This window comes from Pundamilia nyererei, unplaced genomic scaffold (genome assembly GCF_000239375.1).
Source record: "Pundamilia nyererei isolate P.nyererei 1_Seehausen unplaced genomic scaffold, PunNye1.0 scaffold00005, whole genome shotgun sequence".
NCBI classification, from domain to species: domain Eukaryota; kingdom Metazoa; phylum Chordata; class Actinopteri; order Cichliformes; family Cichlidae; genus Pundamilia; species Pundamilia nyererei.
The window spans coordinates 1,629,943-1,643,662 of NW_005187406.1; the positions used below are offsets into that span (position 1 = coordinate 1,629,943).

Consider the following 13,720-nt stretch of genomic DNA (forward strand, 5'->3'; position numbering starts at 1 on the left):
ACACACACACACACACACACACACACACACACACACACACACACTTGTTATATGTGAATTGAAAATGAAATTTAAGATAATTAAGACACCTGCAGAATGTGATCTAGGCCACTCGCCCAGAACTCCTGCAGGAGCACATCATCAGTGGCATTACAAAATGATGCTGTTATCGTACAATGATTGATATCAGAGAAGCTTAGAATTAATAGGAATAGATGACACTGAAAAACAGAGTAATGCTCAGTGTGTGTTCAGCGTGTGAGAAAGAGAGCGAATATTGTGCTAATGGAGGAGATGGAACATATGCTACCACAGCTCATTCTCCACTGAGCGATGCCCTGTCCTTCCAGTGATGGATTGAATAGGGGTGTTCATTAATAGATAGCAGCTTCTTTAATAAATGCAGTCGTTAGCTGCATAGTGGTTGGGTTAGTCGGATTTTACAAACTAATCAAGCCCTCATTCACATTCCCTGTTAAGATAATCTAAATCTTATTGACTTTTGTTTTTGCTTTAAATTCTTGTAGATTAATTAAGGAAATACATTGTTTCTTTAGTTTTGCCTCAGAGAGGAAATTGTTTTCTTTTTGCTCTTTAAATTATTTATTGCAATCATTTGGTGCCACATTTGACATTGCTGTGGTCAAATGTGTCTTTTTTTCTCTCTCTCTACAATCCGGTTGTTTTTATTATTTATTTTTTGCTGTTATTATCAGTCTGGAAAGTATTCTCTTCTTGTTCCTACCCCTTTCTGTGTAATCACTTATGTATTTGCCACTGAGGGCTGATTGTGTGCAGGGTTTTCTTTAATGTAGGTTTGAAAACGGTACACTAGGTGATTTCACTGATTAGTTTCTCCTTTCTTGAAAGTGTGCTATCGGTGGACTCATCCATTGTAATCTCTCTTGAAAGGGTCAAAGCTGTAAACTCCACTTTTCTTCTTTAATAGGTGCTGCAGCACATCTTGAATCCAGCCTTCCTGTATAGCTTTGAGAAGGGAGAAGGTGAGCAGCTGCTCGGACCGCCCAACCCTGAAGGAGACAACCCTGAAAGCATTACCAGTGTCTTCATCACCAAGGTACACATGCTATCTCTATCTGTCTAAATCCATAAAATACATGGATTTATTATCTTGTTATTCATATTTTTCCTCTTCTTACCGTTCTTACCATTTTCTTCTCACAGTCAGCAGACAACCCTTGCTGTCTGTTTATTCCATGACTTTGTGTCTCTTTGTGTTCCTGTTTCTGATTTCATTACCTGCTGCATTTCCTCTCATAATGTCCTATCAGCCCAACATCTCTCCTTTCTGAGTCATCATCAGCTACATCCTATTTAGTCATCTTCTTCTCTCATGGCCTTACACTTTAATTACTGTCATTTCATCTCTTTCTTCTTCCTTTTTTCCCCTACATGTCTTTGATTTTTCTTTCTTCCTCCCAGAAGCTCCTCTCTGTTTGTTATCACGTTTGATTCATCAGACTATAATTTCTGGTGTAAATGTCACATTGTGACCATGCTAAAGGTCGGCATGTTTGTTTGTACTGTGGCAGATCTCATCACTGACTAACACCAATCCTAATGGCTGCTAATAGCTCCTCTACAGTCTGGATAAAACTGATTTCCTACCTCACCTCCCTGTCTCCCTATGTACTGTGCTGTCTTCTGTACGTTCTCTTTGGGGAATTGGTATTTGGATGGTTTGAGTGATGCAAGGTTTTCAGTATATGTAAAATTAGATTGTGTTGTTGTAAAGTGTCATTCAGAATCAATGAACTGTGTTACACTCTAGAAATTTAAGTACAGATTATTCAATAGAGTGAGTTTCGGCTTATTGTTTATCTACAAATCAGGAGACTTATTGATCTCCAACTGGAGTTGTTAAGAATTAGCATAACAGGGCTAAAGTATTTTTTGTGAGAAGTTTTAGTAGTGTTAATACAACATCCCACCAAGTCAAGTTCCTGAAAATGTTCTGTGCCAATTCTGCTATAGATTTCAAAAACGGTATAATTTTGCTGTATTGCCCAGCAATTTTTAATGGCACTTCTTTCCTATCCCTCTCCAAGGTTCTGGACCCGGAGAAGCAGGCTGACCTGCTGGACTCTCTGCGAATCTGCCTACTGCAGTTCTCCACCCTGCTAGTGGAGCACGCTCCCCACCATATTCATGACAACAACAAGTCACGCAACAGCAAGCTGCGTCGTCTTATGACTTTTGCCTGGCCGTGCCTTCTGCCTAAAGCCTGCGTTGATCCTGCCTGTAAATACAGTGGTCACTTACTGCTGGCCCACATCATCGCAAAGTTTGCCATTCACAAGAAGATTGTCCTGCAGGTGAGAGCTAATAAATGTTTCAATGCCGAAAAGGGACACAACAGAAAAATTACAAAAGATGGATTTGAAAATGGAACATAGCAGATGAATTCACAGTAGAAAACGGCGTACACTTAGAAAGGTACCTTTGCTTTCTGAGTCACACTTATGAAGAAAATGCTGTGTAGTTGTGAAGTCAGAGGAACTATTTTGGGTGCCCCTGGTTCACTAAAGCCCCTTTCAGCCATGCACTTCCATTAATCTGTCGGCCTCTGAATGTGTCAGCTTCATGGCCAAATGAGCACCTCAATGGTTTTTCTGTAAAAGTTTCAGACGACGGTCCTACTATGTCAGATTTAGTAATATTTACATATCACTTTCAGTGCTGCAGGAGCTTGAACTGCATGAAGTCACATTAAAGAGCAAGCCTGCAGAAGATTATGATGTACTGATGTAAGAAAGAACTAAGAAAGAAATCCGTTCATCGGCAGACTTCTGAGATCCTGTGCAGGCTTGTGGCTGACATGGACAGAGATTTTAATCAAAGGCTGTCTTCGTCTAGAGGTAGAGGGAATATAAAGGACTGGGTTAGCAAAGAGGCAAGGGAGTAAGAAGTGCAGGAACAGGCCATGCAGATGGCAGTCTTGAGTGCTGTGAGTGCCATCTGCATGGCCTGATCTTCTTTTGTTTTTCGAGTTAGATATCCAGCATTATGTTACTTAATGTATTGCCTGCTTTCATGCATCTAACAGATGAGCGTGAAAAGGCAATATTATTATTCATAAGTTGTGCGTCTTGTTTTATGTTGAGTTTTTGAAATATCACTTCTTAGTAGAGCTGGGCGATATGAGATTTTTTCATATCACGATATGTTTTTTTCATTTCAGGCGATAACGATATCTATCACGATATAAGCCAAATAACTATATTTGTAAGATTTAAATGTGCCGTTGCTCACAAGTAAAATGTGAAATAATCAGCAGCTTGTTTTTATTTAAATATTTATTTCCCATAATAAGTTCAACAGGGTAGATGTACTTAAGGAACATGAGACTTTTTCAGATAAATAAAGGCAAATATTGCAAACGACACAAAAGGCAGCCGCTAAAGCGTTTAAGTTTCAAAATAGAACAAACGAAACAGACTAAATTGTCAATTCCACTTAGAAATAAACTATTAATTCTAAAAATAAATCTTAGTTTGTTTTACAGAAGAACAGACAAAACTGACTAACTTTTGTCAATATCAAATAAACTGAGAACTAAAAGGAAATTCTCAATCTCTCCTTGTTGTATAGCTTAGCTTTTCAAACAGTTTTAACAGTTACTTTAGTCTGACAAAAGCCGAATGACGAATTAGCGCTTCCAGTCAGAGACTGAGGCTACGTCCACACGTACACGGGTATTTTTGAAAACGGAGATTTTCCGTTTTCGTTTTAAAAAAATAATCCCGTCCACACATAAAGGCAGAAATGAAGGAAAACGCTGCTATGAACATGCCAAAGCAGCAGGTGGCGCTAGATTCCTAACCGTGCAGAAATGTTGGCCAATCAGAAGTCTAGAAGCCTCGGTGGGAAAAAGTAAACAAAGCTGGGGCATAGAAGCAGAACCGAGTCGTATGTGTGGAGGGACAGTAACTGTGTGTATATGTAAGCATTTAAACACTGCAGAGAGTAGAATTAACAGTATTGTAGAAATTCATTTCACCGAAACAATAACGTGGCGCACAGTGTGACGCATGCACCAGTTTATTGTATTTCCAGACTTGCTTTCGGCACAATTTACAGTGCACGCTACTCTGTTTTTTGTCAGACTTGAAATAGCCGAAATACCTTCACACTACGGAACTTCTTTGGCTCTTCCGTTCGACAATCTCTCCGGCATTGGAACCATCATCTGTTTTCTCTTCGGTCACGCTCGGTTGATTTTTCTAGTCGGCACACTCATTTCCTCCATTACCCGCTGGCTGCTTCCCAAACAAACACACGTGCGGCTTGGCACTTGTGCTGTACGTAACAAGTCACGCGACGCTGCGGCTGTGATTGGTTCGGCTCTGCGCTACTTAATTTGGATTGGCTGACCTTTTTTTTTTTTTTTTTTTTTTAAGAGGACAAGAGCGGCGAGGTCTATCGCGATAGCTTAATTTCTCTATCGAGTAAAAGTTATATCGCGATACATATCGTTATCGTTCTATCGCCCAGCTCTACTTCTTAGATTACCCCACTTTTAAATTTTGTATCTTGTGTTGATGGGTTTAGCAGTTGTGGAGCCAGCTTAACAACTCAAGTGATGAAGCATTTGCATTTATGCCTGTCATCAGCTTCTTTCATTTTTTTCCCAACTCTGTAAGGAAGGTGTGTGTGTGCGTGTGCGTGCGTGTGTGTGTGTGTGTGTGTGTGTGTGTGTGTGTGTGTGGTTTGTGTGCTTTTTCTATCTTCTCTAAATGTGTAGGCAGGAAAACAGCACTTTTAAGGGACAGTAAATTTTAGCCAAGTATATGGTATGTTGGTAAATTAGACATGCGATCTCTGCTCTGTACAGGTCTTCCACAGCCTGTTGAAAGCCCACACAATGGAGGCCCGGGCCATAGTCCGCCAGGCTATGGCCATCTTGACTCCGGCAGTGCCTGCACGCATGGAGGACGGCCACCAGATGTTGACGCACTGGACTCGCAAAATCATTGTGGAGGAGGGGCATACTGTACCACAGCTGGTTCACATACTGCATCTCATTGTGCAACACTTCAGGGTGAGTAGATTTAAAAAAGAAAAAAAAAAGCACACACATTAATGCAACTTAGGCAGCAGCAGACTTCCATATGTCAGACCACTACTACCAAAAGTATTGAGTCCCCATGATATCCTCCTGGGATGGATGGAGCTCTTCCTTCTGTCATTTAAATTATTTATGACAGATTTGTTATACCACTTAATAATAGCAAAAGTAATATGCTTCTGAGGAGGACAGTAAAATATCAGCGTTTTCTGTTTTACGATTTCTTGTGTTTCGAGGTGAGCTGCCACCACACATACTGAGATGTTAAGTGCCACTCAAGTGCACACATAGACATCCATTTAGTGTCTCTGCCGGCTCTCCTCTCAGCATGCTCACTGCAGGGAACCACGTGGGGGGAGACTGTTGAGACGCTAATTTTACTGATTATCTAAGTGCTCTGAATTACATGACACATCTTTCCTAATGGGAAAGGAGCATACTCATTAAAATGTAGATGATCTTATGCAGATCAATTAAAAATGTTTATGATTTTTTTGTTAATTTCAGTTTTATATTGGTTGTAGCCAGATCATTTGTACTTTGCTCTGTTATCAAGTCAAAAGCTGGACTCTCATGTCTAATTATGTCAACCGCCTGGTGTCCACAGTTGACTTAATGCAGATACAGCATTAAACACACCCTTCACAGCAGTGATCATTAGAGTCAAAAAGCAGCTCATGTGGACTCGTCATCAACAAAAGCAAATGATCATCGAGCTTGCTTTTCGCTTTCCTCCATAAACTTGAAAGACACTTGTGCCCTCTCGCTTCTTCAGCTGATGTTCATTGCCTCACCAGTCAGAGAGCGACAGTCTTTTAGCAGAAGACTGACATTTCCCTCAGCTTCCCTCTCTATCTCACTGACAGGCCGCTCTCACTGGGCCAGATGACTAATCTAATGTAATCACATCAGCATAATTACACTGGGGAGGAGATAATGACAGACAGATGAGAGACTTTGTGCATGTGCGTTTGATAAAGAAATGGAGAGATTGTATGCGTGTTTGTCTGTGTGCACATGTGATGGACAGGGCTTAGCCACTCTGTCATTAAGGGGTTGTGAAGTCCTGCTCTATCGACTATAATTACCCTCAAAGTGAGAAGCTTTAATATTCTTTGACACTGACAAAAGCCCTCAGATAGACATCTCATCTCTAGCTCCTTTGTCTGCATGTGTGTTTGAGAGTCCCAGTTCAGTTTTCGGAAGCTAAGTGACTCTTGAGCGTGACACTTGAGTTGGGCTAAGTGTGTCATCATGTCCTTGAGACTAAGTAAGAATTTGATGTCAGAGTTTGCCTATTCTGACTAAAAGTTTCAAAGTGATTGAACACCCCATTTAACTTTGCATGTGTTATCACTCTAAAATCTAAACTGGTAGGTCTGGAGTACATAAAAACAAACCTTTCCTGTACATGTGTGGACTTGCCTTTATTTTTGTCCACCTCCCATATATTAGTGCATTGTGCATAGACTAGGGGTGTCAAACGTACGCTGTCCACATTCGGCAAAACAACAAAAAAAGAAAAAGGAAGGAAGGGAAAAAAAACAAAAAACTAATCTGTACAGTCTGGGCAATGAGCTACCAGGAGCTCATTTTATTTCTTACAAATTAAGTTCAAAGAGTTGCGCTGACAGATTACTTTCTTTGCCGCAGCAGGTTTTCTTCATCATATAGAAAAACAGTTAAATATGTAACTTCTTTATACTAATAGAAAAGGAGGCTTCACTGGTACAGCCTGTTTTTAACATCAAAGTGGGCTGTATGTGACCCGCCATGTAAAAGGAGTTTGACACCCTGGTTTACACTAGATGTTTTGCAGCAGATGGAGCTAGCACAAGGATAAGCTTCCTGGGAGTCGTTCTGTGTGATTCTAGTAGAAGCGCAGGAACAAGATGCTGCAGCAAATGACATATGTAGGCCATTGTTTGGTTGCTTCTTCTGTTGCTAATGCAGTGGAAGAAGGCCTCGTACAATACTGTGCAGAAGTCTTGAGGCATTCGTCCTTGCTTCTATTTTTTTGCTTCCAAGGAGCCGGATTTTCCTGTTTCTTTTTTAAGTGGGCTTGAGCAGTAGTTCTCCAGGCTTTCTGAAGGTTTTTTCTTTCAACGTTGGCTGCCTTTCTGTTTGTTTGTTTTTTAAGGTAAAGCCTCTTAACACTGACCTGTGAATATTCAAGCATACAAAAGGCACCTAACTCAACTTTTTAATTAAATCTAAGCAAAGTATCAAACATAACACAATATGACAAGATCTTCTGAATTTTTTGAGGAATGTTTTTTTGGACTCACATTTTTGGGCTGCAAGTACGACAGAGAACTGTTTTTGTATGAGTAATGGGGGTTTTTTTGGTCTCACAGAGTTTAAGTGGTTCCACTTCATGCAAAACAAGCTTGTTTTTTTAAAAACCCGTAATCTTGTCATCCACACTAGTTTTCCACTCTTCCAGACTTCATCTGGTTTTTACAGAGTAAAGGTTCAAGTTGTGAGAGATACAGATGAAAGGAACGCACGCCCCAAGCCACAGTGCAATTTATACTGACGTTTAAATTCGTCTGGTTAGCCTTAGGGGCTATTGTAGTCACTTTTTGTGCCTCTTTTAAACTCTACCATTGGTGCTATCTGTCTGTGGTGCTTTGTGGAAGAAAAAATGCGCCAGTCCCTCCTGACAGCTTCTGTATATAATATTAAACATAAGCTTTTGTGACACTCTATCTTTTAATCATACAGTTAGGTCCATAGGTTATTCAACAGTAACACAAATTTAGCTCTTTAAAAACTGTGGAGTGTGAAGTGACTGTTTATAACATTGTCTGCAATTTCTAAACTGTTGAAGGGATTTAACAGATGCACTGCATTAAGTCACCACTTCAATCACATGGTAATTGCAGGATTTCAAATGTATTGTGGTGAAATAATGGCTTATGAGGCTTTTTGGACTTAAGGGCGACTTAAGTAATTGTTTTCTAACAGTTACAAAATAATTAGAATAAAAAAAAACCCCCACATACACCAAAAAACCAAAACCAATACAAACCTGTGTTTTGCATAATCTGGAGTGCTCTGATGTCAAAGTGGATGATGTCAATTGAATATTAGCAGAACAAGGGATATGAAAATATTGCTTGTTTATAGTACTTCAGCATTATGATACTTTTTCAAAGTTATACCTGGTGCTCCCCACCCAGGTGTATTACCCTGTCCGACACCACCTGGTGCAGCACATGATCAGTGCAATGCAGCGTTTGGGCTTCACTCCAAGTGTGACTATAGAGCAAAGGAAGCTGGCTGTGGACCTGGCTGAGGTGGTCATCAAGTGGGAGTTGCAGAGGATCAAAGACCAGCAGGTAAACCACATTATTTTTACTGACTTCTGTTGATGTCAGGAGTACCAGTTTGGGATGGTTGTCTAGGATGTTGACATACAGAGTCACCAAATTATGTTTCTCACTTCTCACAAAAATCTTTTTCCTTCAGACTGAAGACGCTCATTAAGTCACAAAATAAACCTTATTCATCATAGCAGTTAAAGCGTTTCTTGAGCCGTGTACCATAAATGCTCATTACTTATGTTGCTATATGAGCTAGTGACAAACTTCAGCTTTATTGCATTGTACAGAAAGAGACATACTGTGGTTATATTGTGTTAACAATTGGATTTGTCTCCTCCTTTCTTGTGTGTACCTTTCTTTGGCACAACAGCCAGAATCTGAGGCTGAGGTAGGTCCTGGTGGTGAAGGGACCAGTGGGGCTGCTGTGAAAAGAGGCCTGTCTCTAGAATCCGCCGGGGCTGGACAGGACGTCAAGAGATTCCGTACAGCAACTGGAGCTGCTTCCACGGTGAGCTCAGTTAGTAATTAGTCAGATGCCAGACGAATGTGGCTGTGACTGATGGGCCCTCGTGCCCCAGACAGAATGTCTTACCTTGAGAGTTCTCACTTGATATCCCTGTGTTACTTGCTTCTCTAAGGGTGTTTGTTGTGCAGTTTGAAAGCTACTAATAAGACAGCCAGTTTTACTTTTTTGTCTCCACAGTCATTTATTGAATGAGTCTGAGGGGGAAAAATTGCTAACAGGATTGACAGCAGAGTTGTTGCTGTTATCCAGCTTGTCTTACAGCAGTATGGCAGCGCCACATATACTTCATCATATCCCTCTGTGGTCTTTTGTTTTGAGGTCTTTTGGGATACCTTTGTTGTAAAAAGCGCCTGTTCAAAATTTTAATCAAATTTGTTAATTTGCACTAATGCCAATCTTTCAAAAGGCAGTTTATACTTAGATTAAAGACTCTGAAATTGCCTCGTGATGTTGCCTGACACATCTGGAGTTCTGCCACAATCAGCTTAATGTCTGCATGTCGTAGATTAGAGGGCATAATTGGGCAGTAACTACACGTTTTAAAGAAAGCTTGTTTTATGTATTAAAGTGTTCATAGTGAATTCCAAAATGTAAATATCCTTTAAAGTATGTCGATTTACAGATCACAGATTTATTAGCCCTGCAACAGAGTGAAAACCTGTCTCTCGCTCAGTGACAGCTAGAATAGGCTTCAGCCCAGCTACAATCTTTAACTGGAAAAACCTTTAAGAGGATGGAAGGATGAATGACACTTACAAAAGTAAAACAAATACTTAAAGGTTATTGTAATACATATTTGTGCTCTTGTTATAATTTCTGTTTTTTGTGCCTCTTCTTGTGATGTCAAGAAAAAAATGCGTCTTTTTAACTTGTCAGAATTGAGGAAGCTGAGGAAACATTAATTGCCCAGAAAGTTGTCAGAAAAGTTATCAGACTTATTGTGGCTGGAGCCTCCTTTTTGTAGACCGAAAAACCCTTTGTACAGCATTTCTGCCTTTTGACAACTTTCTGTAATCATTCTTTTGTCAAAAAAGAAAAAAGTTTATCTATATTTGACAGATTATAATGTTTGTGTTTGTAGGTATTTGGCCGCAGCCAGTCAATGCCAGGCACAGAGAGCATGCACAACAAACCTGTTGAGAAACAACATACAGACACTGTGGTCAACTTCCTCATCAGGATTGCTTGCCAGGTAAGACCTCAGAGACACACACACACAGAGACACACACACACACACACACACACACACACACACACACACGTGTTTTGCCATCCATTAGTCCTTCCAAGTAGGCACAATTATTCTAACCACTCGTTTGGGTGAGGATAACGCACACACAAACACTCACACATGGAGTCACTCTAGAGTCATTGACGACCTTGGTTACTAGGCCTGAAATAGACTGCTGAGATTTCACTCACCTTGACTTTTCCTACTTTATTTTTTGGGCCAAGTTTCATTCTCACTGTTCAGCCAAGCATCTCTGTTGAATATAACCTTCCCTATAACCACTGGGGATCACTCGGTGCTCACAGAACACTCTATAGCAACATAATCTTTTCTTTGTATTCCTCTCGATAACAGTGTAGTGTGATACTGAATTGATCCCAGTAGAAAAATTATGTCCTCACTGGCCCCAGGAATTGTGATCAGCCAAAGGACATCACACCTAGCGCTGATAGGGATTCAATGTGTTTTTCAAGGATACCTCTCTAAAGTGCATGCTTATCACTATAAAGGTTTGCACAGGCAATGTTGATTGAAAGATGGTATCCATCATGGTTGTGCCTCTTTTGAACTCCAGCTGCATGAATTAAGTGCCTAGACAAATATGTTCCTTTCTTTTCTAGGTGAACGATAGCACCAATGTGGCTGGATCTCCAGGGGAATTGTTGTCTCGCCGTTGTGTCAGCCTGATGAAGACAGCCTTGAGGCCTGACATGTGGCCTCGTGCTGAGCTGAAGCTACAATGGTTTGACAAGCTGCTAATGACAGTGGTAAGATGGCATGTACTTTGAGAATGATTGTTACATTAGACTTCATGCATGGTTCATATTGCCAGATCCATACAAGGTGATAATTTAGGTGTGAAACCTGTCAGTACTGCTGCCTTTCTGAGTAATCAGTTGTCATTGACTGTGTTCAGACCCGTCTAAGTAATAATTGGTCTAAAAGTTTCTACTATTTAACCATGGTGAATATTACTGTTTGGGGTATGTTTAAAAAAGAAACCTATATCTGTGTAGAGTATTCATGTAAGTTTGTTATTTGGACTTACTAGTAAAAGAATTTTTCAAAGTACTTCAGTCAAACTAGTCTGAATAAAATCAAAATATTCAATCTTTGTGTTGTTGTGCAAGCTCCAAGCAATAAGCAGCAAACAGCTGAGGATAACTAATAGCTTCCCAGAGAAGTTTTCCCTGTCCCCGCTTAAGCTCCGTCTTAGTGTTTGCTCTAACACCTCAGAGTCCTTTGTCTGTTATCAGTAATGCATGAAGTGAGGCGCCAACCACCATAATGACAAAATAATGACAGTGGTGAGATAACAGCACTCTATCCGGGTTGGCCTGTGCCTTCTCATTCAAACCCCCCAAAACCCCTCTACATCCTAAAGCCCTCATCCTTGCTTTCTGTATCGCCCCACTGTGACTCTGTTCATCTGTCCTCGCCTTTCCCTCTGTGTCTAACCACTTCCTCCTCTCATCTCTTTTCCATCCAGCCTCTTATCGCAGCTTTTATTCTCTTTCTTTCTTTTCATCCATGTCTCCTTTCCTCCTCATCTCTCTGGTCTGATTGGGCGTCACTGTTCAGACAAGGTTATCACCACGCGTTGCCAGTTGTCACGTACTGCCCTTGTTCTCTTTTGGGGATCACTTCATCGGCCGCACCCTTTTCTCTCCCTACACACACACATTCACACAAACTCAGTCGGCCCTTCCATATCCCTTTGGGGATTGTCTAACAAACAAGGCCTTCTGTAGGTTTTATGCAGATGTACGCAGGCCCACCCCCTTGGGACCTCGCTCTACCTGCCTAGCTGCCTTACTCAGACTAATGAACAATGCTGTAAATCGGATTACCTTTTATCATCTCATTGTCTCGGCGCAGCAGTGATTAAGAGTCTGGGGGGAGTGGCATGAGGAGGTTGTATTTGGAGTGTAACTTGAGAGACACACAAAACATATACAGTCTCACAGGCATGCCTGCATCTGCATGGTTCCTGCAGCGACAAGTTCCTTTTCTGTTAATGCACTGTCAAATCAATACTACCCTAATATCTAGCAGGAGCCTTATCACCAGAGTCACCTTGTTCATTAGGCAAGATCAGTGCCATGGATCTATCCCAGATTACCCTCTTGGCCCTGCCATTGTAAACCTTGTTTGCAATTTAGACAAAATTAGGAACCGATGCTGCCCATTGATCTTTGGTTTAACAGCCATCACAATGCCTTGTTTTTGTGTGTGTTTGTGAGCAGTATTGATTTCTGAGTTGAGTGGAATAAAAAAAAAACCTGTTGTTTCATCTGTCTGCAGATGAAATTGCACTGTTGTCTATATTGCTTTGTTTTAGCATTGGGTGCTTGGCTAAAAAGATACATATCAATAAATTTATTTATTTATTTATTTTTAGATATGAGGCTTTTATTGAAAAGTCTAAATGGATTTCTATCTGTTTTAAGAGCAATACAAAAAAAATGACCTTCCACTTATATTGTCTACTCCTTTTTGATCTCTCAGGAGCAGCCAGCCCAAGCGAACATCTCCAACATCTGCACAGGACTGGAGATTCTCTGCTTCCTGTTGACAGTGCTGCAGCCCCCAGCCGTCCTGGCTCACTTCAAGCCGCTCCAGCGGGGCATCGCTGCGTGCATGACCTGCGGCAATACCAAAGTGCTGCGTGCTGTCCACTCCCTTCTTTCTCGTCTCATGAGTATCTTCCCAACTGAGCCTAGTAAGCTGCAATGATTTATTTCTAAATTCTCACTGAAAGCCAGACCAGCTGCACACAGGAAAAAACACTATATATCTGATTCCTTTCTGAGAAATCGTCATGCCACACTGTGATAAAATTATAAATAGAAGTGAATTATACTGGCGATATAATTTACAAACTTGCTTCCCCAAAAGGATTAAGTGTTGAGACTCATTGGCATGGGATTTGGGGATTTTACAAACCTAATTATGATACAGCCAACAAAAATTGTTTGCATAATTACAAAAAAAATTATGACTTATAAAAGCTGCAAGTCCTGTATTTTTATTCATAAGACATGCCATTTCTGTAAGTAATTGTTTAAATTAATGTTTTGTTGTAGTGTTGTAATTGGTTGTGTTTTTAACATATATGTGCAATTTAATGTGATTGATTGTGTGTCATTTTGAAATATGGAGAGATGCTTATGGGAGAATAACTGTCCCGCATCTTTCCATACAAAATGAATAGAGCATCATGTGTTTTAGGTCATTGTATGAATTGTTTTAAAGCACTTTCGACAAAGGCCTAAAGGGGCTTGAAACATAGTGTGATCAATACATTATGATGCTGATTCCTTGCAGCAATATAACTGCGTCACTTTGCACGGCAGTGATTTCGATTTTCAGCTGTTCTTTGTTTGAAACAAACATTGCTGTGTTTTTCTAGGCACATCAAATGTGGCATCTAAGTATGAGGAACTTGAGTGTCTATATGCTGCTGTGGGCAAGGTCATCTACGAGGGGCTTACCAACTATGAAAAAGCAACAACCAACACTAACCCCACGCAGCTCTTTGGTA

General features: G+C 40.6%; 1 protein-coding gene across 2 annotated transcripts in view; it reads left to right on the plus strand.

Annotated features, from left to right (window-relative positions):
• The window catches only part of trrap (transformation/transcription domain-associated protein), an 81,717-nt gene that overhangs the window by 27,669 nt on the left and 40,328 nt on the right, over positions 1-13,720 (plus strand). For both annotated transcript variants that reach the window (XM_005721708.1, XM_005721709.1), the window contains 9 exons: positions 950-1,078; positions 2,070-2,336; positions 4,856-5,062; positions 8,275-8,433; positions 8,789-8,926; positions 10,026-10,136; positions 10,797-10,943; positions 12,685-12,898; positions 13,589-13,717. In XM_005721708.1, the coding sequence (XP_005721765.1) occupies positions 950-1,078; positions 2,070-2,336; positions 4,856-5,062; positions 8,275-8,433; positions 8,789-8,926; positions 10,026-10,136; positions 10,797-10,943; positions 12,685-12,898; positions 13,589-13,717 (1,501 nt within the window). The remainder of the gene's footprint in view (positions 1-949; positions 1,079-2,069; positions 2,337-4,855; positions 5,063-8,274; positions 8,434-8,788; positions 8,927-10,025; positions 10,137-10,796; positions 10,944-12,684; positions 12,899-13,588; positions 13,718-13,720) is intronic.